Source organism: Manis pentadactyla, chromosome 2 (assembly GCF_030020395.1).
Source record: "Manis pentadactyla isolate mManPen7 chromosome 2, mManPen7.hap1, whole genome shotgun sequence".
Classification (NCBI taxonomy): Eukaryota; Metazoa; Chordata; class Mammalia; order Pholidota; family Manidae; genus Manis; species Manis pentadactyla.
Window position 1 is genome coordinate 145574522 of NC_080020.1, and position 22635 is coordinate 145597156.

Below are 22635 nucleotides of genomic sequence, written 5' to 3' on the forward strand. Positions count from 1 at the left end.
ACTTTTTATCAATAAACTGTTTTTTAATTAAGGTTTGTGTATTAGTTTTTTTAGACATAATGCTATTGTACACTTAATAGACTTGTGTAAACATAATGGGGGAACCAAAAAGTCATTTGACTTGTTTTATTGAGGTACTCACTTTTTGCGGTGGTCTAGAACCAAACCCACAGGACTTCCAAGGAATGCCTGTATGTAGTTGGTATATGTTAGTTCAAAAACTATGTTTTTTCAGCAAGCATCTAACAAGTCAAATATTTGAGGGGTAAGATTCACCCTCTAGGCATCAAGACCCATGGCCTAGCCCTGCCCAGTGTCAGCCTTGTTTCCTGGCTCTGCTGCTTTCTGAGCACCTCCACACCACACTTGTCCCGCCTAGAGATTGGCAGAGCACGCTTGCCCCCTCCAGGCCTTGTGGTGAGTGTTGGCATAGCCCGCTGCCTAGTGAGCAGTCTGGACTGACTGTTAAGGCTGCAGCGGAGCTGCTAAGGGAGATGACCAGGTGACACATAGCACTGGCCCTGGACCTTGTGTGTTCTCTCTCTGCCACCCCCGAGAGTGAGCTGGAAGCTTTCGGCTCCTTTGAGAATCTGCTCAGCAAAGCGAGCTTTGGGTTCTGTAGTGGCCTGGCTTGCATGCCCAGGTAGGAGAAAACCCCATGAGGCTGCATTTATGAGAGGCCGTACGGGAGTCACATGACTCAGCCTGCAGGGCCTCCTATTACTTTAGGGGAAGTGCACCTCTCTCAGGACTTGAGGATGACCACAGAAGCATCCAGAATTGGGCCTGCTGTACCTCCCGTACCTGTGAGCACTTCCTGTTACCTCTGTCCCGTTCCCTACCTGTGCCCTGGGTGCCTCCTTGAGACAAGCTGTCTGCACCGTGGAGGGGTGACAGCTGCTGGTGGGCACCCGCTCTCCCACTGCGACACTTCTCGCTTCCATCCTCTGGCACCTTCACCAGCGAAAACTGATTGTGATAATACGGTGCTGTTCAGTGGCTTGAGACAACTCTCCACAGGATGACCCTCCTGTAAAAGGAGTTTTAGAGAGGGAGCCCGTTTAATCCCTGTTGGTGACACGTCTGTCATTGGGAGAAACTTGGTGAGGGAGGAATCCCTGTCCCTTCCTTACGCCTCCTGGCTCATGACTGGCCGATCAGCCCAGACCTGCCTACCCACCCCCACCCCTTGGCTGCCAGAAAGGAGGGAGGAAACATTCTGATGCAGCTGGACCATCCGGGGTTGTATGTCACTGTGGCCTGCTCACTGTTTCCAGAGCTGTTACCAAAGCCCCGCATGTGCTATTGCCTGTGTGGCACTCAGCGTCATCCTCTCTCAAGTGTCCACTGGTGTTATGTTGATGTGAGCCACACTTGCAGTTGTCCTGGTTGGTCCTTCATAAAAATATCTTGATGCTTGGAGTCATAAGTGTGGTTGATGTGTGGTTCACCACATGGGACAGAACCACAAACAAAGTGAAACCCTGCCATGCTTGAGAGGGATTCAGCAGGTCCTTTGCTGGATCAGTGGCTTGTGCACACGTGTATGTATACATGCATGCATGCATGCACACATGTCCTGGTGGAAACAGATGCACAAGTGTGGGAGTCAGCAGGCCTCTGTCAGCAGGAGCGTTGGATGTGAGTCAGGCGTTGTGTGTTTGCTCATTCGTCCTTCAGAGGGGGGCTTCCTTAAAAGAGATGTCGTGGCTTACCAGGCACTTCTGGGTCTGGGTTGTATACTGACCCACTCCTCAGGTCTGGGATTGGGATGGGGAGTAATTTTACCTTCCTCCAAGGTGTGCATGTTGGGCACCCACCAGGCTGCCAGAAGCAGCCCTGTCAGCACCTACTGATTGTCTAGCTGCCTGCTTGGGCTCCCCCAGGGTGGCAGGGGATGCCTGTCAGGTAGCTGACGGACTGTGCATGCCCAGCAGGGGTGGCCTTTGTGTCCTGGTGCTACCTAGAAAGAGATGAAGTGGTACATGGACTCCAGAAGATGCTAGTGCATGAGAGGAGAGCATCTCGAGTTGAACAAGCCTTGGGTTTACATTTATTTCATTTGAGGAGTGTGGGCTTAATGTGGAGCTAATCCTGTTGGGATAAGCTGGACTTGAGAGCTAGAGGTCCTGGAAAAGCATCACGACCTTCTTGGGGGCTGCCCCTGTCCAGAGGCCCCCTGTATCACCTAAGATTACATTCCAAGTGGGAAAATCAAATCAGGAAGACTTGTGATGTCTGCAGAACCAGCTTTCAGTGAGGCTCTCTTCTGGAACATTGTTCCGGAAGAAAGGGAGGGTCAGGAGAAAAGCATCTGATTTGTTTAGCTCTTGCATAGCCTGTTGATCTTCCCCTGTTGGGCACATGGATTTGACTATTGTGAATTTGCTGAGTTTTCATCCCTTATCCACTGGTGACTCTTTCCTGATCTTTACAAATAAATGCTGGTGGATACTTTAGAGTTGTTTTCTGTTGAGATCCAACATCTCACCATACCCCCCTCCCACCGTATTCTCTGGTTAGTTCAGTAGACAAGGGCTGATTTATTCCTGGACCTCATGTCTTAGTCCCAAGAAGCTGGATCTCTCAGGTGAAAGCATTATGAGTTGCTGGGAGGAGTTAGCAAAAACAGCACTCTGGCTTCTTCCCAACCAGTTTGTATCCCAGCGCACATAGAAACTGCCTGTGTTTGCTTGGCACAGTGGGGACACAGATGAGGCTTCTAAGGTCACAGGTGTCTGTCTGGTCAGGTGGCTTCAGCCACTGGGAAGCCTGACATGGGCCCCTGGAGCCCTGCAGCTCATCCCCTACACTTACTATACTGGTGGGGAAATTCCATGCTAAATAAGACCTATTTAACTACAGGGTCCACCAGATTCCCTCCTCCGCCAGAGCTGAGATGGTAGAACTAGAAAAGAACAGTTTGGACCAGTAGTGGTAATACTAGTGGCTAAAGCTTATCGCTGCTGGGCCCATGCAAGGGATGCTGCAGGAACTGGCTGAATATGTGTAAGGCCCTGTAAGGTCATGCTATTCGTTTCCTGATTTTACTGTGGCCGGAGAAGGTAGGGGGCAGGCCTGGGTTAGGAAGCCGTGGAGCTAGAAGGCACATGAGCCCCGGGTCCTCAGGCCTCCGTCCTACCCAGCCTCCAATGCCCAGAAAATACACATCTGTAATCTAATGGACCAAGCAAAGTGGAAACACACTGTTGAAAGTCTACTAGTTCAGAGTATGTGATAAAAACATTCAGCTTTTTTATCCATGAGAGAGTAGTCTGTGAAATTAATAATTAAGCAAGATGGTTTGGAGAATTACATATTTGAAAATACACTCTTCCTGATTATATAAAAGTAATATATGTTGTTGTAATAGAAATAGAAACATTTAAAGAAGCGTAGGAGGAGTAAACGTTCCAGCATGTCGTGATAGCTGCTCTCGGTGTCCTTACTTATCTTTCCTGGCTGCTGACCTCTAGCCAGTGTAGGTGCTAGTTGTCATGAGTTTTCACTGAAACAGATTAGATGTTCAGCAGAGCAGCCTGGGGGTGTAAGTACAATGTAGCTCCTTAAGGAGGACGTGTGTCTCTCCTTCCCCAAGATAAAATGCTCTCTTGCTTCCTTCAAAACAGCTATTATACATTCACTGACATTTAAATCTCTATTGAGTGATAAACTTGCACAAAATATTACGTGTAAAAGATAAAAGAGTATGCATAGCATGGTCCTCTTTGGGAAAGTAGATTATTTAATTACTGGGAAAAAAATATAAATACCTTTCTTCTCCCCTGGACGGTTTAATTGGCTCTCGGGTTTTCTCCCAGTATGTGAAGGCTGGTGGCCTTTTGGTGATGAGATCTGGGACCCATTTGAGTGTGGTACTGAGTTTGTGTAGTCTCCAGATTGGTGTGCAGTGAACACATCATGCAATCAGAGAAAAGCCACTGTGACTTTGGAATGAAACGTGTTTTGTGATGTGCTTCATGCGCAGGGTAGTGGAGACATGGAGGCAGGGTTGCTGACTCTGGGGTCCGCTCACTCCTCTTGTCTCTGTTCCAGGAAGGTGTGGAAGTGCGAGTGGCAAGGATTTTCAACACCTTTGGGCCCCGCATGCACATGAATGATGGGCGGGTCGTCAGCAACTTCATCCTGCAGGCGCTGCAGGGGGAGCCACTCACGGTAGGTGCATGCTCTGTGCGCCCAAGAATGTAGATGTAGTCTGCCCAGGGATGGCCATGTGTCTTTATTCAGGGGTTTCCCTGAGTTAGGTATGTCCCTGCTGCCCTCAGTGACGAGGGGATCACGTGGCCTGAGTCCGGAGGGCAGTGGTTCTGGACATCAGCCAGCTCACCCTGCTCTCCAAGCCCACAGACAGCCTAGTGGGGGCTGCAGGCTCCATCCACTCTGCCTGCCTGCAGAGACCTGGACACTTTGGGGCCCTGCTGGCTGTTGCCAGGGTGTATTTGTACTCAGGACCCTCAGAGGGTTGAGTAGAGTAATGTGTCCCAGGCAGGTCTTGGCAGTTTTCCTAGAGATGCTGGGAAGCAAGCCCTCTGCCCGTCACTCTCTACCTGGTAAGCTTCTAGAGCCTGGCGGCCATCTGGTGGCCTGCAGTCAGTGGTTCTAGTGAGTAGTGTGGGTGAGACCGGCCCTCAGGGTGGCCTGCCCACTCCACAACCATCCCCACCACCCCCTTTGCCCCCCCCCGGGGGTCACCCTTGGCCTCCCTCAAGGAGTTCAGTGGTGATAGTCATTTGGTTTTCTTCAGTTTTGCAGAATCCACAAAGCCTCCCCTTCCTCCTCTGCCTGCTTCTCTTTCCTCCTACCTTTCTCATTGCTCCACCAACCCACCTCCTCTGCTTCTTTGCTCTTCCAAGCCATGGCTTCTGTGGCCCTTTCAAGCTTAGTGCATAGTGGGTATGCAGAGTAGGTCAGTGTTCTGTTGCTCTGAAAATTATGTGGGACGGCTTCTCAGCTGGGGGGCTGTACATAGAGGGCACCTGCCCATCACTCTGCCCCTCTGAACCAGGCTTCTGCTTTCTGCACTTACCATCAACAGAAGCATCATTTTCCCAGTTTCCAATGCCCTTGGGAGTGTAAACTTTGAAATCAGGAACTTTGTTTCTATCATGGCTGTGTCTCCCTCCACTCCAGAAATGCTGGTCAAATTAAAGGTTTGGTTTCTAGTGGCTGCTTTCCCTTGCAGCGGGCACAGGTGCCTAGGGACTCCTCCTGAAAGCCAGCAGGGACAGTGCTCCATGGTGAGCCTGCTCTCCTCCCACATGCCCGTCTGCCTGCCACACCGGCTCCCAGGGTTCCTGCACGGGCCTCTCAGCCCAGCTGCTCTGCTGGGGCGTCCCCACCCCCAGGAAATCCCCTGGTGCACTCTGCCCTCCTCTCGGTGGCTGCATCACCAGATCAGAGCCACTCTCTTTGTAGAGTGAGAAGCCTCTGAGACACCTCCTTAATCTATTACCTCCTGGGCAGCAGCAGGGCTCCAAGTGTCAGGTGGGAGAGCAAGTCCCCAGCCTGCCCCAAAAAGGCACCTATTATGGGCAGGCGTCATAACTCATGTGCTGTCTCCACGCCTTGAGAGTGTCTGTGCCCAGGACAGGAGGAGAAAAGTGGCTGGTGCCCACAGGGCTGCAGTTAGTCTGGGACAGGCCAGGCTTAGTCTTCTCTAGACGCCTCTGGTGGCAGGAGGCAGGCCCCAGGGAGACTTTTCAGAATGTCTATTTTTCATCTTGTCACAGTGATCTATTTCCCTTCAGGGGTTTGATGAAGTTGCCAACTTTTCGTCCCTTTCTGCCCAGTTGAGATGGCTTCTCTCACTTCTGTTGGGTGGCCCCATGGAGAGGTCTCGGAGGTGGGGGTCATGCATCATGGCTCTGATCCAGCCCATCCTTGGGAACTCTGTTTCCTTGGGAAGAAAAAGGAAGCACATCCACTTCTTTCCTTTTCTGCTGTGTTGCCAACCAGTTGTTTCTAAGACTTAAGACCTCCTCAGTGGCAGTTGGAAATAGCTCAAGATCTTTGTCCCCTTATCCCCGGAGACCTCACTCTTCGGCCGTGTGCAGTGTCTTCACACACTGTGGCGGCAGGTGCCGGCTGGGCTGCCTTGGGGAGTGTGCTGCTGAGTTCTGTAGGTCACACACAGAGGCTCTGGTCTAAGTTGAGTCCCATCAGCTCAGACAATATCGTGTCCAATTTTGAACATTTAGGAAATAGGTGAGTGTGGTTCAGGTGGAACTAGCTGATTCAGTTTATTTTGAAGAGACTAGTTTGCAATCCAGAGTGAATGCACCCATTCACAATAGGGTTTAATGATGTTTAGACACCTGACTGTGATTTATTCCAATTTGTGGAGAAAACAACTTTATTGAGATGAATTTTTCCAGGATAGCCTGGATGTGGAACAATTGGAGTTTCAATCTGGGTCTGTATCATTTAAAAAGCCTTGCTGTTTTTCCAGATTTTAGAGAAACTGTACTTCTAAGACCAGTCCAAACTCGGCATTTTATTTGCCCTTCCTAGCAACAATGTGGCTTCATAGTGTTTCCTAGCTTTGGGTCTTCATTCATGAAGAGACGAATCGGCATCTTGGGCCCCGGGGCAGAGAAGTGGGGGTGCTGCCTTGCTGCCTGGGCAGGCTCCCCATGCCCAGCACGGGCCAGCCACCCTGTCTTGGTATTCCTGATCACCACACCACATTACCTGCAGTTACCCAGGCCTCGGTAGGGACCTGAATCCCCTTGTGTCTCTCCCATTGTCTGAAATGATGCAAAGCTACTCCAGGTCAGGGTGTCTTCTCTTAGAGGAAACAGGATGGCTTTGGGGGCCATTCAGACATTCACAGTTGTCTCCATTACCTGCATCATGTGCTCATGCTTCTGCCTGGTACCAGGTTTGTAAAGGAGATGCAGTCTCACCCTGCTGGTCCTGCTGGGCCTTGTCATGGGAGGGAAGTGCACAGAGGCCGGGGCAACATGTTTGATGAGTAGTGGGGTGGCACAGCACCTCTCTCACACACAACCCCCTTTGTCACATTGAGCACCCACAGAGTTCAGTGTTATAGTAATTCTAAGTCCTTGTATTGCAAAATGCTTTGTGGATTATATAGGGAGGCTGATTTAGACCAAAGTCCAGATGTGACGGGCATGGTATAGTATAGAAACTTAAATCCAACAGGCCTCTGGCCTTTATAAGGACTCCAGGGAGGAAGGGTCCAGGGGCACTGCTCACATTGCATGTCAGCAAACACAGGCTGGAGCGCCTCTTTAAGGCTGCATCACTGACAGGACCAGTGGAGTTAGACTGGCTGTCCCCAGGCTCCACACATCCCTGCCTGGGTACAGGGACTTTCCCCCAAAGCCAGGTCCACATGGATATCAAGTGGAACCATGGTGGAAGGGGCACCTACACAGGGACCTGCAAAGGGCACAGTAATGGGCCCTGCAGGGAGCAAGTCAAGCTCTGGGCACCCAAGCCTGCGGCCACGGGGTCAGGTGTCAGGTGAGGAGGTGTGCCTGAAGACAGCCTGGCCTCTTGGCTGGAACTGCCCCCTCTTGGAGGAAACTTCAAGCTAGGCACAGCATGGACAGGTTACTTCAATCTTCAGGAGCTTTTTGGGACCCCATTCTGTAGCTCTAAACCTTTCTTTGGGACTATGTGCCATTTGAGCTACTGAGCATCTCTATCATAATTCCATTGTTCCTTTTCTTGAGACGGCATTTGGTGTGGTTCTTGGGAACCCTCACCCTGGGGGCCCCCTTTACCGTGTCCCTCTCTGGCTCAGCCACTACATGGTGCCCTGAGTCACGTTCCTTCCAGCATGTCTGGGTGAGATGAAGCAGTGCCTCTGCTCGTCCTATTGTGGGCCAAGCTCTGTGAAACGGCGTATGGTGGTTCATCACAGCCCAAGGGGTGATCTGACTGGAGACCCAGCCTTCAGCAGGCATGCAGAAGGCCTTTGCCACTCTGCCGGCACAGTGGGCTTTCCGTGGCATGGCTGGAGCCCAGCAGCACACCTGCTGCCCCACTGACTGCAGTCAGAGCGGGCAGGGGGTGGCTGAGGAAGCAGGCAGAGGTTTGTGTGCACCTCGGCTGTGACCAGGGTCTTGCCTAAATTTGATGCTCACATTTCCATGAGGTTGGGACTGTGGCCCAGTGCCCGCTTTCAAGTGATAGTTTACACCTGAAACCACAGGCAGTTGGAAGCTGTTGATGCACTGGGGTAGGAAGAATCCTGAACTTGGGGCCAGGATTGATTTTACTCAGCTGGATGCAGATCACTCCAGCGCTCTGAGCTTCTAAAATAAGGTTGTAAAAACAACAATACAAGTGTTTTTAAACCTACTAGCGGGCTGCTAGGTGCAGGGAGTGTCTCCAGCCTGAGAGACTGGCAGTGCTGTAGTGGACGGACCCTCTCCTACTTACCCAGGTCTGTCACCTCCTTTCTGACTCACCCAAGTGTATTGTATGGGTCAGTGAGGCCAGAGAACTGGTTCCGACAGAACTTCCAGGGAAGGGCAGGCCTGCATCTGAGTCCCACTGTGTCTCCCCTGGTTTTCCTTTCTGAGATTCACTGCCCTAGTTACACAGCACACAGACAGTAGCCTCCCAGATCAGTGACCCAGCCTCTTCTCACTGAGGCCCTGCACCAAAGTGGGCAGGTCAGATGAACCTAGACATTGGCAGGTGTCACTGCTTCCAGGATATTAACAAAAGCAGCCTTTTCAACCTGCTCTTAAAAAAGGTGGCATTGGGGGCGTGTGTGGCAGGCTTCCCTACCTGCTCTTCACCTTTCTCTGCCTCCTGTCTGGGGAGCTGAGCCCTGGGAAGGAAGGCCAGTGGGGCTGATCTCTGCTGCACAGCTGTTGGTCTCTGGCCCCACTTGGTGTCAGGTGACTAGGGGAGGTGGTGCTGATATAATCGGCCCTGGAAATATGGGTGTTGCAGAAAGCAGTCCCTCCTCCCATCTGCCGCCTTCCACCGCAGCAAGCAAACAACAAAAAAGCCTCCTTGGCTTTGGCATTTCATTGTCTGTAGGGCTAAAGGGTCTGTCAGAGAGTCTGCATGTTTTCATTCTCATTAAGTGTATAAACTGCAGAGCTCTCAAGGTTACGCATCAGTACATGTTCACAGAATGCTTGCTTTGTGCTGGGCTGCAGTAGGGCAGAAATGAGTCAGATGCCATTCCTGTCCCAGGGAGGAAGTTGGGGAGGATCACTGGGCACAAAGGGCAGAGCCCTTCGTTCTTTCATTGGGGGATGAGCCGGAGGAGATGTCACAAGGAGGGGCACCTGGGCTGCTCCTGAGAAATGAGTCACACTTGGCCAGGTGAGGAGTAGATGAGGGAATTTGTAGTGGGTGGAACACAGGTGGAGCCATGAAAACATGCACAAGTAGGCACAGGAGCCTGAGGCCCCCTTCCCTGCCTCCTGCCACCTTGGTCTCTTATCCAGGATCTCCGGGTTCTCATACTCAGCCACATGTTTGAATCACCTAGGGAACTAGCTGTAAAAATTGAGGTGCCTGCCTCATCCCGAGATTCTGTAGACTAGTCTTCCCTGGGTGCCCAGCTGTCCTGTGGACAGGGTGGAGGGCCCACGTTGGGCATGTTGCTGACTGCTTGGATGTGGGCCTGTCACTCTGCTGGACCCGAGATCCAGGCCCCAGCACCTGGCACAACAAGAGACTAATAGAAGCTGACTCCCTTGGACTCCATCTCTTCAGGAGAACCTTGTGCATGCATGCATGCACACCTTAGGCATTTCTGCACCTTCACACGGTCAGGGCATAATTATGATTACGAAATGTGGGTCGTGGCATCACAGTCCCTTTAGCATCAGTTTTGAGGTCAGTCTGCGTCCCTGGAGTTTTAAGGGATCCTGTTTTCCAGCGTGGTTTCCTCGGGGGCCCTAACTGTCGGTGTCCTCCTAGGTGTACGGATCCGGGTCGCAGACGAGGGCGTTCCAGTACGTCAGGTAAGGCAGTGGGGCCGTTGCACACCTGGGTCCTAGCGGACGTGGTGCAGACCCAACAGCCTCGGTCTGTTTCATACTTTATTTTCACGACTCTAACATTGTGGTTATAGGTCAGTTTTTAAGGTTGATTTTAATTTTCAGATGGCGAAGCTCTTGCAGTTCTCTGCTTGAAAGTTAAAATTTTACACATCTGACTTTTGTGACTCATGCTGATCTTTTACTGCCACCTAGTGTTTCATAGGTGAATTTGCCCAGCTTTGAGAGTGAATTGGTCCCGGCTCCACCAGTCTGAGATGCCTTTAGTCATCCACCCAGCCTGCCCCTTCCAAAACCAGACCTGTTTTAAACAGCTTCCTGGGTGGATGAGGTTTCTGGGAGGAAGATAAGAGAGAGTACCCTAAAGCTGTCCAATTTTGTGCTGAAACTAAATGCAGATAAAAATGTATTTATGAACTTTGTTGAATAGTCTCACATGATAATATTTATTTTCTTGGTAATCTTCAGAAATCTTGTCTTTTGTTGGTCAGTTCAATTGGTGACTAATTTTAAAATGCAGTTTGGGTTCTGAGAGAAGAAGAGCCATATACATAGTTACACATACCAAAGTATTTGCCCCAAGACAAAGTTACAGTAAATTCTGTTTTGTTTTTTGGTGTCAAATCATTATAAAACCCAGTTCTACATTTTGGTGCCACATATTTTCCATTTTCAGTGTGAATATCCTGGAATACCTGTCAATCCAAAAATGCTATTCCTAGTGCCTTGAGGCCTTCCCAGAGGTGCTGTTGGGGGTGCAGGTCTGGGCAGTCCCCCCGCCCCACCTTGAGCCTGAGCAACTACACAGACTTCTGTATGATTCTGTGAGAATCTTGGGTGGACATCTCTTTGAGAAATAGAGCTGCTAGTAAAAAAGTTATAAATACCAATAAATACAAACAACCACTGTAGATTTTTTCCCTGAAAGTGTTTGTGAATTTTCACATTTAGTGCAAAAGAAAGCTATGAATAAACATTTATAACAGTCAGTGTTTTTTTCTTCCCACTTGTTAGTATCTTGCCAAGCAGGGCAAAATGCCTGGGAGTAGAATAATAGTATGACTGGACCATTTTGTTGCCCAGCTATTCTATAAAGGAATTTAACCAGGAAAGAGCAGCTGCCACTCCTCTAGGATTATTTCCAATTCAAAGCACTTTTAACCCAGGAGCCATGGTGCATTCTCTGTGGGGGCCACACTAGTGGGACTTAAGTGTATTGAGTACCATCTTTTTACGGTAACAGGTTTTCAGCCCACCCTCACCCATCCCATCTGTGCACTTTCTTAAAGAGTCTTGCAGTCTTCAGAATTTCCCTGAACATATTGAATTTCCATGAACCAACTCACCAGAGGCCCCAAACTCCTCCAGCTGAAACACCCCATGAAGTATTCGTGAGACTGCAGGCAAAGGGAGATCAGAACCCACTGTTACTGTCCTCCTTATTTCAATGGCATCAGATACAAAAGTCATTTAGAATAGCCTCAGACTCTTCTCTTGCTAGAATTACAGTGTTTTGAGAATTCAGTGATGTACATGCTGCATGCACCCCAGCTCGGGCAGGATGTGCTCACACTGCCTGGCCCATGCAAGGGGCACGGTCCACACATATGATTGTCTCAGAGGCAATAGACAGCTTGGAAAGAGAAAGAACTCAGTGGTTTTACTAGAAATGTTGGTAACGTTTCAGGAGACCTTCTCTTCATAATGCTGGTTTGTCGTTTCTTCCGTGCTCTGATGATACTCTGTCCAGTCTAGTGGGGTGTGAGGTAACAGGACTTCTGTAACTTTACCAAACTCAAGTAAAGGGTTTTCCCAACACCCACCTTGGTTATTCAAGATCCAGCTGATAATAGTTACCAAAGTTTTGGTATTTTTAAATGCTACATTTTTTAGAAACTGAGACTATTTCACTTCATAGTTAAAAATGCACAATGTCTGAATCTGTAGTTACTACATTAACTGCTTCCAAAATCCACAATTGCCTTGAAGTAGCATTTCACGGTTTCTGAGATCGAGGTGATCATATGCATTGACATCTTGGCATGACTGTGTTTGACCCTCTCATGGTCAGGTTATGTCCTCATCCACATAACAAAGGCATGCTATGTTTTTTTTAAAAAGTCACTTTGTCAAAATGACACTTTTAAAGAGCTTCAGGGTGAAAGAGTGTGATCTGTGCAATTTTGACCTTAAAAGTTGCCAGTTATATAAAAGATGTGTGCCCTCACGATGAGGATGACTGCTTAAGAGTCCGTTGTCTTCTAGCTTAATATGGGCCTGTCCCCAACCCCTCCTTTCAGTATTAGAAACAATTGTGGATGCTACTGAATGGCAGCTTTTAATGTCTTTTTACAAACATCCAGAGACGTGTGCCGTAAGAACGTGTTGTGATGTCATAATACTGCCATAGTGATGAAGTGACTTTTTGCCAGTTTCTAGAAAAGAGAAAACATCCAAAGTCAGCGTTATTGGCATTTGTGCTTGATCTTTGAGAATAGACAGACTGTAGGCATGTTCATATACAGTACCCATTTGCTGTAAACAATAACCCAGAAAACAGTTAACTAAATACCCTGCCAAAAAAATTTGTTTTCAATGAAAAAGAGCAAAAACAGAGGTTTTCTTTCATAACTTATTACCATAGTAACCTGCTCCTTGCTGGTAATGATGGAGGAGGAGGAGGGAAAGTTTCAAAACAGATTTCATTTGGATCAGAACAGAACTTTAAAAGTCTTCCAGGGAGTACAGCAGATAAAACAAAGTGCTCGTGTGCAGCAGTGAGGTGTCATTTTTACGAAGTAACTTTTTTTTAACAGAGCCACACTTTAAAGCTTCTGAAAATAAGAACCAAACTTTGGTAAGCGAAAATTTGCTTACTTACCGTCACCTTCATGGCCCAGTCGATCACGCACCATTTGAAACATCCAGATATCCTGACCGTTTCATACGAGGCATTGTGGGTGGGTGGGGACTCGAAGGTTGAGAAGGGACAGTGTTCCAACTTTGACCACTCAGTGCTGTCTGCTTTCTCTGTGATTTGCCAGTATGGGAATTACATACTGGAGTGCTTTCATTTCCATGGGTCTTGTTTTCTTTTTTTTAAACCATCTGCTTCTTTATCTGGGCCAACTACCTGGGTTCACATCCAACATGGACTTTCATCAGAAATCTTATAAACTCCATCTTTTTTGGGTGTGTGCCTGTTTTAATTAACTGCTGAAAGGTTGCAGAAATATAACAAAGTAGAGACCTCAACCCCACCACTAGCTTCCATCCCGTTCCGCTGCGTGTGTGCTCCCACCCACCGAAAGCAAATCCCAGACGCCATCTCACCCATGAGAACTCCAGCATCCTCCACACCCCCTTATTTGCAGCATTTTGTTTTGACATACAGTTTTCCATTCGGGTTTTGCTTTTCCGCGGGAGGCAGCTTGGGCCTGAGAAGCACCCACGTGCCTCCGTGGGCAGCCCCTGACCGGCCTTCCCTTCTTTTCCAGTGACCTGGTGAACGGGCTCGTGGCTCTCATGAACAGCAACGTCAGCAGCCCAGTCAACCTGGTGAGTGTCCCTCCCCTTCCACTTTCTCCAGAGCAGGGCAGAGCTGCGTTCCTTCATGAAAGCACCAGGCTGTGCCCTCTTCGCCATCAGCACACTGAGGGCAGGCACGATTGTTACTTGCTGGGTCCTAGAGAAAAAAGCAATGAGAAAATGAAGTAAGACCATACGAATATGTAAAATGTCTCCAAGACATGGATGAGCTGTGTGGTAAACCAGCTCTGTCCACCTGATGACCCAGGTTTAAAACTTGGCAAGGCTTCTGGTGGGAGGTGGGCATTGTTCTGTGTGTATTCCTTTCTCTGTCACTTCATGTACAGCTAGTCTTGGTAACAGTTGGTTACAGGAGGCTTAGAAGATGGAGGTTAAGGAATTTCCCAGTTACTGGGCACGTCTATAATCAGCTTGCTGCACGGACCACCTCAGCTGCTTCCCCCGGTTCCGGAGCTAGAGGGATTGTGTGGCTGTCTGGCCGGGCCTCTCATCCAGGCCTGAGCACAATAGTGCTGGTGAACATGCTTCTCTTTCTCCTTCTATTTAGAATGAGAATCTCATTCTCCGCATATCCAGCCACTGGCCTGCCTTTGCTGTATGGGGTAGGGGGCCCATCCACAACTAGTCCGGTGCCTCTGCCTTGGCTTCCTGAGGATTCCAAGGGCTGGGTCGTACCCGCAGGTCCTCTCTGGGGTCCTTACCCTATGGTCTCTGGGGCCCTTACCCTTCCAGTCACTGTCTTCTGAGTGGCTTCATTCTGTCTCACTTAAAATGTGAGGTCTCTGGTATAGACTGTCCCTCATTCAGGATGTCCTGCTTCTGTCAGTGGCATCTGGCACAAGAGTCCCTTAGCCCATCTGAGAGCCGCTGGACAGAACCTAATGCTAGGTCCTGTCTAATGCTGGACAGAGCTTGGGATCTCTTTCAGGTGCTTCTCCCAAAGCACCTCTGCTACTCCCTGTGATGGAGCAAGGTTCACAGGTGCAGCCATACCTGCTTATTGCTTCAAATCACTCCACTTAGAAACCTTTCCTTATACTTTTCTTTGTAACCATCAATCTTAAGCCTGTTCCATAGCATCCATTTTCGCTGAGTTGGGAGAGAGTTCTTACTAGAACTAAGTCAGGATCTTTCCTAAGATAGGAAAGAATGGGCCCTGGAGATGTCACTCCCATGTGCGACTTTTGACCCACTCATAGTTACCAGTGGCTACAAGCCACCAGCCAGCGCTGCCTTCATGCATTTTCAAGAAGCATGCAATTAAGAGCAGAATGAGATGTGTCTTATGAGCCTCTGATTTTTTTGAGCATTTACCTACCTGATGCTTGTAAAGGCCATGCCATTCTCCTGTGTTTCTGCTACATGCCTTTTAAAAAGATATGCATATCGTCAGAGATTTTCCAGTCATCACACTCTTTTCTTTAGGTAACATATTCCTTCTTTCCTCTCTGGAGGGCCTTTACATAGGGACATTTGGGAACTTCCATCTCTTGTAGAAACATGTCTTCCCTAAAACCTGAAGAGTGTGTCTGCCAGTGGCCCTGATAAAGACAGGATGTGTTCTACAGTCCCTCCCTCCACTTTGTGGCCAGGCCTTTCTTTGCTCATACTTAGGTCCAGAGTTCCTTCCTAGCTCATCTACCTTCTAGCTTCAGACCAAACTAGGAGACTGGCAATGAAGAGTGTTAGGATATAGGATTGCCCAGCTTTATGGGGGTCTCTTATAATGGTTGGGGGTTGGGGAGGTGGCAAGTGGGGGCAGCAGAACTGGGAAGGGAGGGGCACTGGCTTCTGTGGTGTGTGATGCAAAGACAGAAGGAGAAAACAGTTTTCCTTAAAGGTGCCCAGAAAGTGGGCTCGTGTTATAAACCACCTGAGTCTTTCCCCTTGGCTTGTCCAGAGCCCTCAATTGGGTCTATTTCATTTCTGTGACAGCTTTCACATGCGAGTTTGCAATCCTTCACTTGTTAACACAGTGCACCCATAGGGAAATAGATGGTCTTAGGAGAGCTAATTTTGTAGAATGAAACATACATGTAAAGTGATACTGCAGTTAGAGTAGGGTTAGATGTGAAGACTGTCCTGGTAACCCCTCCAGGGAGTGTGTGTCTACATTAGGTACACTTGTCTAAGTATGTACAAAGCGTGTTCTTGTCAACAGATGGTTAGTTTGTGGAGGACAAAGGTGAAGACAGGTACTGTTTAGCACTTTGCCAAGTTGAATAATCATCTTGATCAGGTAAGTGCCCTGATGAGACATGAGTCGGCAGGAGTCTGGTGAATTTCTGAGATGCCAGAGTTAGCCCGTGACCATCTTTGAAGACATGGTTCAGGTGGTGGGGATGTTTGCTCTTGCAAACACTCTTATAACAAGAAACCATTTCTTCCTTAGGGGAACCCAGAAGAACACACAATCCTAGAATTTGCTCAGTTAATTAAAAACCTTGTCGGTAAGTAGAACAAATGCCTTCCTGTATAAAACCGACTGTCTACTTTACCTCTCAGTTAATAAAATCTTGACTCAGCAATGTATAATTCATACAAGTCAATTGAATTGGATTACAAACAGAACTCTATCAGGAACACTTCATTGTTTTCTGATTCTTTAGTTAGGAGTGGAAAGATAAAGATGAAGGGTGTGAGAAAGGGAATTGGTTTTGTTCACGGGTGTGGAATGGGAAGGACAGGTTTGTTCCAGGGCCTGAGACGTGATTGTGGTAGATCGTTCTGCACAGGCGCTAATTGTCTGATTCCAAACACCGGCGATGGTGAGCATAAAATTTCGGAGAGCAAGAGTGAGCATCTCCGACTTGAAGGTTGCTGCCGGAATCTGTTGACAAGGTTTCGCTTCCTTTTACAGTTCTGGCCAATCTGGCTCTAAAATAGTGGTGGCCCAGCCAAGGGTGCACTCTTAAGCTATACGAAGTGTGTGTGTTTTCAGCCCACCCTTGGGTTGCACATGTACACTGGGTGGCCCTCTGCCACATCAGCAGGCTTACTAGAGCTCTGGGAAGTCTGGCTCTTTGGGAGGGGGAGTGCTGGCATCTGTTTTCCAGGCTTGATCAAACAATTGGAGTCAAGCACAGCCAGATTGGAGTGTCGTCGGCTAGACTGGGGTGGGTATGATATGGGATGTTCTGAGGGGCCTGTCCACACCTGACACCTAGTTGGATTGATTCCTCAGGGTTGGCCTTCCTGGCATGAGCTGTCATCTGCCAAGGGGTTCTTACCCTCTGTGGACAGACGGGCAGGAGAGGGAATGGTCCTCCTTAGACACACACTCAGCATCTTGCAGCTCCAGCAGCCTGTGTTTACACTGGCCTCCCCAGCTTCCCTGTTCTTTGTCCATCCCACCCAAGTGAGGAGGGGACGTGCTCACATAACCACTCATTTGGGGTCTAGGCCATCTAAAACCTACACCCAAAGTGAGGCCTGTGGGCCTGAGTCTTCAGCATCTGGGCACTGGTTAAAAATGGGGAATTGCACATCTCACCCACGTCTCCTGGATCCGAAGCTGCCCTTTGACAAGGTCCTCAGGTGATCCATGCACTCGCTGAAGTCTGACATGCACTGGTGTAAAACCTGAGTGTGCTGCCAGATAAGCACCATGGTTCTGAGACTGGCCATGTAACACACCACCCCAAACTGCAGTGGCTTAGAACAGCAACCATCCTATTTGTTCAGGATTCTGCAATTAGGACTGACCCCTGCTGGGGGTTTCTTCTGCAGGCCTGGCCAATGGTCACTGGTGTAGCTTCATTCTGCTGGCCAGCAGGGTCTGGGCCGAGCTAGGTGCTGGACAAGCCAGACTTCTCTGTTCTTCACGTCATCTGCCCAGCAAGGTGGCTAGACAGCCTCTGTTCTGGCTTGTGGCTCATTCCTGAAGGTGCTTAAGTATCCAGTCTTCATTAGGTGCCAGCCAGGAACTGTCCCATGGTTGCTCCCCCTCGCTCTTCTGGGTGGAAAGCTGGCCTGATTCCAAGCACCAGGCTCCTGCAGGGCATGAACGTCCAGGTGCGGCTTCTTGGGGGCGTTGGTGTCACAGACGACTGCGTACCTCATCTGCTGTTTTCCTCTTTGGATTCATGCTTGTGGGCATGCCGGCTGTGTTAGCTCAGTGGGTGGTCTGGGGCAGCCTAGGGTCAGCCCTCCCGTTTCACTGGGGGTAGTCCAGGCGTGCAGAGAGTGTGACCTGCCCCTCACTGTGTTCTGTGGGGCCAGAATCAGCCCCTCTTGGCGTAGTGGCTTTGGGACCAATGCATTACACAGTCCACATCCTTGTTCCTTGCACATACAGGATTTTACTTTGATCTGTGTGGTAAAAGTCACACCCAGAGTGCTTTGTGATTCTCTTATCTTTCTTTTTTTAAACAACTCAGGTAGTGGAAGTGAAATTCAGTTTCTCTCCGAAGCCCAGGATGACCCACAGAAAAGAAAACCAGACATCAAAAAAGCGAAGCTGATGCTGGGGTGGGAGCCTGTGGTGAGTGTGGCCGCACCTCACAGGGACGTCTCCCACAGCCCTCGCCCCCTCTTGGTGCAGCCTTGGTGTGGCCCCTGGGGTGGGGCTACGGCATGTGGGCAGACCAGGCGCGGGGGCTCCTCCAGCTGGCACACAGCTTCTCATCATGCATCTCACTCATCCTCACAGGGGGACGTCTGGGGCCACTGTGGGATCTGTGCTCAAAAAATCATGCACGCATGTGGCTCAGCCTGCAAGCAGCCTCAGGGGTGTTAGCTGCATGGGCTTCAGGCCTCAGACAGCCCTTGTAGGCCTGCCCGTCCACTCGGCCCCGAATGACTGGTGGTGCAGGGCTAGGCAAGGTGCCCAAGCCAGCAAGTCCACACCAGGGCCCACCGGGTCAGAAATGGGAGAGACCGGAGGCAAGGGGAGAGGGGGTGCTCCATGCCTGCCTGTTGCTCTTGACTCTTGTGGCCACAGGAAGCTGCAGGGTTCCCCTGCCTTGAACTAGAATGCCTGTCCTCCCAGGCTGGTTGTCCCCAGGCTGTGTGTGGTGACTACCTTCGTGTCTTCAGTTCAGAGGCCACCTCCCTCAGAAGACCCTCCTAGTGGCCGCGTCTGCAGCTGTCCACTCCCCTGCTGTGTACCCCGCGTTCCTCTCCGTTCCTTCATTGCTCTTCTCCCTGGGCTCTGCTGGCATGTGTCCTCCCGGAGGGTGGGGACGTGGGGCCTGTGCGTGGCAGGAGGTTTAGCACCTGCTGCTGGGCCTGTCACACAGTAGGTGCTCCATGAGTAGGACCGTCCTTCACATGGCTCTGGTTGCTGTGGCCCCTGTGTCAGGTCACAGAGAGGAGGGGGCACAGCCAAGGGCTTTTAAAAACGGACATCATAGTGAGTGTGGACAAGGAAAGTAAATGTACCCTTTACCTTTGAATTTTTAGCTGAGACCCTGTAATGAAGGACAAATTAACAGGAGAAAAACAAACAGAAGTGTGTTAACACATATAACTCATATATACATGAGAGATGTCCAGGGAAAGTAAGTAACTCAGGGGTGGCTCTAAAATCCAGGCTCAAATACGATTAAATAGGGAATAAAGGGTGGAGCACACAGGCCTCTCAGGAGAGATTAAGTGATGTTTAGGGAAGATGCATGGGCCCCTAGAAGGGCAGATGGGAGAGAGGTGCAGTGGTCTGTGGTAAAGGTTGTCTGGTGTCTACTTCTGGTCTTCTCTCCTGGGATGAGGGTCGGTTCTCCCTGGCTGGTGACACTCTGGGGAGCAGATTTATGACAGTTGAATCCCTTTTGGAGGCTCTGTCTTGAGACAGATAAGGGGAGTTCAGAGAAGGCCTTTTCCTGCATTAGCTGCCTTTCAAGTGCCGTAGCTCAAGATGATCAGATACCTAAGTGGCAGATCTTGGGGTGTCTTGAGCTCCTGCAGTTGTCTTTTGGGGTGGCATGTTCTGCTGCCCCTCCGAGAGCTGAGTGAATAGAATCCTAGAATGTTGGGCCTTAAAGGAATGTGGGAATTCCAGTCTGATCCCTGTTTCATCCTGTGACCTACAAGGCCAAGTGATCTGCTAAAGGCTGCAGAAATTTGTTGAATGAAATAAAAATATGATCATGCCCAGAGTCAGAAAAGCTAATATGTAATAGCCCTCACTGTACAAACAACTTAGAGCAAGTGTAGATCTTCATTTTTAGAAGGAATTTGGTCCCTTTTGTGAGTAGAACCTCTGTTTTAACCAACACTTTTTTGACAAGTTTAGTGCACATTCACTCCATAGTAACTGTTGCTTTTACATTAGATGAGGTATGTACACAGGTGGGTATTCTTATTGTCTGGAGTTTAAATGTACAATATTCTAACATGTTTAGAACACGAGGCATTGACCACTAGTTTTTCTTCCTACTAGTAGTTTTAATTCCTAACAAATTTTTGAGGGATCTTGTCTAAAAGAGCTTTCAGTCATACCCACCTTAATTTTCCCATGTGTGTCTGCTTTTAACAGCTTTGTTGAGGTACAGTTGGCATACAGCAAACTGCCTTTATTTAGGATGTTCAAAATACAGGTTCTGATGAGTTTTTCCCTGTGAAATCATCACCGCAATGAACACATCCTAATCCCCAGTAGGGCCTCCCTCCAGCTTCTCCCTTCCTTCTTTTAATAGGCAGCTGATTTTATTTCTGTTAACTCTCTGCTGCAGAGCAACTCCAAATTAAGATGCTCCTTCCTAGTGTTGTCCTGGGTCCCTCTCAGGTCATGGGGTAGAAGTGCAAAGGCAAATGTCTGGTGGGGGAATGAGGCACAGGTCAGATACAGATGCTTCCCACAGCATCTTCCCTCCACAGTAGGTTCTGAAGCAAAGGCACACGTGCATTATTTTAAAGTGCTCCTTGTGCCTGAGTCAAGCTGAAGTAGACATTAAATCAATAAGGGTTGTTTGGACAGAGGGGCTGGGGTTCATTTTATGTCACTGAGGAGTGTAATTTGTCAAAGTACACAGTGCAGTCTGAAAGCAGCTTTGGGAGGATGTGGCGACGCTGCTGTGACCCACGTGCAGTGCTGTGTGTGTCCCTCAAGAGCCCCAAGGCCGGCACCTCCCTCCCGTGGAGCCCAGGATGGTGCATTGCTTCAACAGCGACCTTGGCTCTCATTCTCACTCTCTCCTTAAACAGGTCCCGCTGGAGGAAGGCTTAAACAAAGCAATCCACTACTTCCGGAAAGAACTTGAGTACCAGGCAAACAATCAGTACATCCCCAAACCAAAGCCCGCGAGAATAAAGAAAGGACGGACGCGTCATAACTGAAAATCTCACTTCCTGGGATGGGAGAGACTCCCTGCACTTGGTGGGATGTGGTTTTTTCTTTTCTTTTTTTTTAAAGAAAGACAAAACAGGTGACATGAAGAACAAACTGGAATTTCATTATGAAGCTTGCTTTAAAGAAATGGATGTGCCTAAAAACTCCCTTCAAAAAACTGCAGATTTTGCCTTGCACTTTTTAAATCTGTCTTTTTATGTAAAATAGTGTAGATGCATCTTTGCGTATTTTCAAGTTTTTTATCTTGCTATGAGAGCATTTGTCGTGACTGTCATTGACAGTTTTATTTACTGGTTTCTTTGTGAAGCTGAAAAGGAGCATTAAATGGGGTGAAAATGCGGATTTTATTTATAAAAGTGGGTACTTATAAATGAGACATTCTACTATGCATAAAGAAAAAAAGAAAACCTAGCAGTATTGTCAGGTAGGTGGCACACCGGCGTTTATTCTTTGGGCAGATTTTATGTTTCTTTTAATTCAGAATTTTTCCAAGGTTTAGTTTTTAGCTGCAAACTTGACTTTGAAGTATTTTTGTTGGTTATCATGATCAAGGATATTTGAAATCACTACTGTGTTGTGCTGCGTTTTTGGGGGGGAGGGCCAATGTTAACATATTCTTGGTTAACAGTGATAAAAATATGCTATTTTAATAAAATATTGAAACTCACTTTCAGTTTAAAAGGTTGGCTTTCTCCTTGGCATGGCTCATTGTTGGGTTGCTAAGAAAAATAGTGGAGAATTTAATTTAAATGAAAATTCTGAACACATCCAGGTTGGTGTAATAGGTAATTCAATGATGTTGAAAACATTTATATGCTACTTGGGCTGAATCTGCACATGTAATATTGACTGCTATGTGGGTTGGTTTTCAGATCTTACCCAGAGTTAGAATCATTATGTAGCGCAGATGGAGGAAAAGATCTGTGAACTAGGCTCACTGAGTGAAAACTCTGAGAGCTTTTACTTTAAGAATTCTTTCAAGGTTCGGTGTTAGGACTTTTTTTATTTCTATTATAACAAGTGCAAGAACAACGCAGTAAGTGAAAGCAACACATTTGCAACTCGGTTGGCTCTGGTGAGCACCCCTACAAAGCCTCAGCCCAAACCACAGCGAAGAAAGCATCGAGCAGTTGTCTGTTTCCATAACTAACCAGGGTAAACCAGGCTTGTGTGCCCTTCAGGGTCACCTTGGGATTGTGATTTCCAGTAGACATGTTTCTGCAATCAGAATCCCAGGGGCCAGGACAAGGAAGCTGTGGTTTTGTTTTATTTGTCATGCTAAATTCCCCAAAAGATACTGGAAATGAGGGTTGGTGCTGAATTGGACATGCTGAGAGAGAGGACTCCAGGATGTTTCTTATTTTTAATGGTCGTCATCACTTAGTTCAAGTCCACTGAACACACCATTTACTGAGCAGGGATGAACAAAGCTCAGCGGTGAGTGTGGGGGCTAGTATTGGTGACCCCCAGCATTGAATAAAGAACACAGACAGAGGGAGTTCTGTGGAGCTTGGCTGTGCAGTACAGTTTGGGAGTCTCCCAGAGCCCTGGGGTCCAGAATTCTTTACATCATTGCTTGCTAATGTCTGGAATTCTTCTGTGGGCCTCATTCTTTTGGTTTTCTTCCCCAACATTTTCATTAAATATTTTTGGGGATGAGGTAAAAGAGGAGGAAGGATCATGTCTGTTTCACCCCAAGGAAAGAAGTAATGCATCCAGGGAAATAACTAAGCATATGAATGTCCCAGGGAGAGGAACATTGTTGCAGGATCCTGGAAT

General features: G+C 48.5%; 1 protein-coding gene across 8 annotated transcripts in view; it reads left to right on the top strand.

The window, feature by feature from the left end:
• Positions 1-21523, top strand: part of UXS1 (UDP-glucuronate decarboxylase 1) — a 143799-nt gene extending 122276 nt beyond the window's left edge. For 4 of the 8 annotated variants that reach the window (XM_057496876.1, XM_036920930.2, XM_057496877.1 and 1 more), the window contains exons 10-15: positions 4057-4176; positions 9940-9983; positions 13517-13577; positions 15961-16018; positions 17948-18051; positions 20712-21523. In XM_057496876.1, the coding sequence (XP_057352859.1) occupies positions 4057-4176; positions 9940-9983; positions 13517-13577; positions 15961-16018; positions 17948-18051; positions 20712-20843 (519 nt within the window). In that variant the 3' untranslated portion in view covers positions 20844-21523. The remainder of the gene's footprint in view (positions 1-4056; positions 4177-9939; positions 9984-13516; positions 13578-15960; positions 16019-17947; positions 18052-20711) is intronic. The other 4 variants (XM_057496879.1, XM_036920943.2, XM_036920947.2 and 1 more) reach the window with 2 other exon arrangements.
• Positions 21524-22635: the final 1112 nt, after the last annotated feature.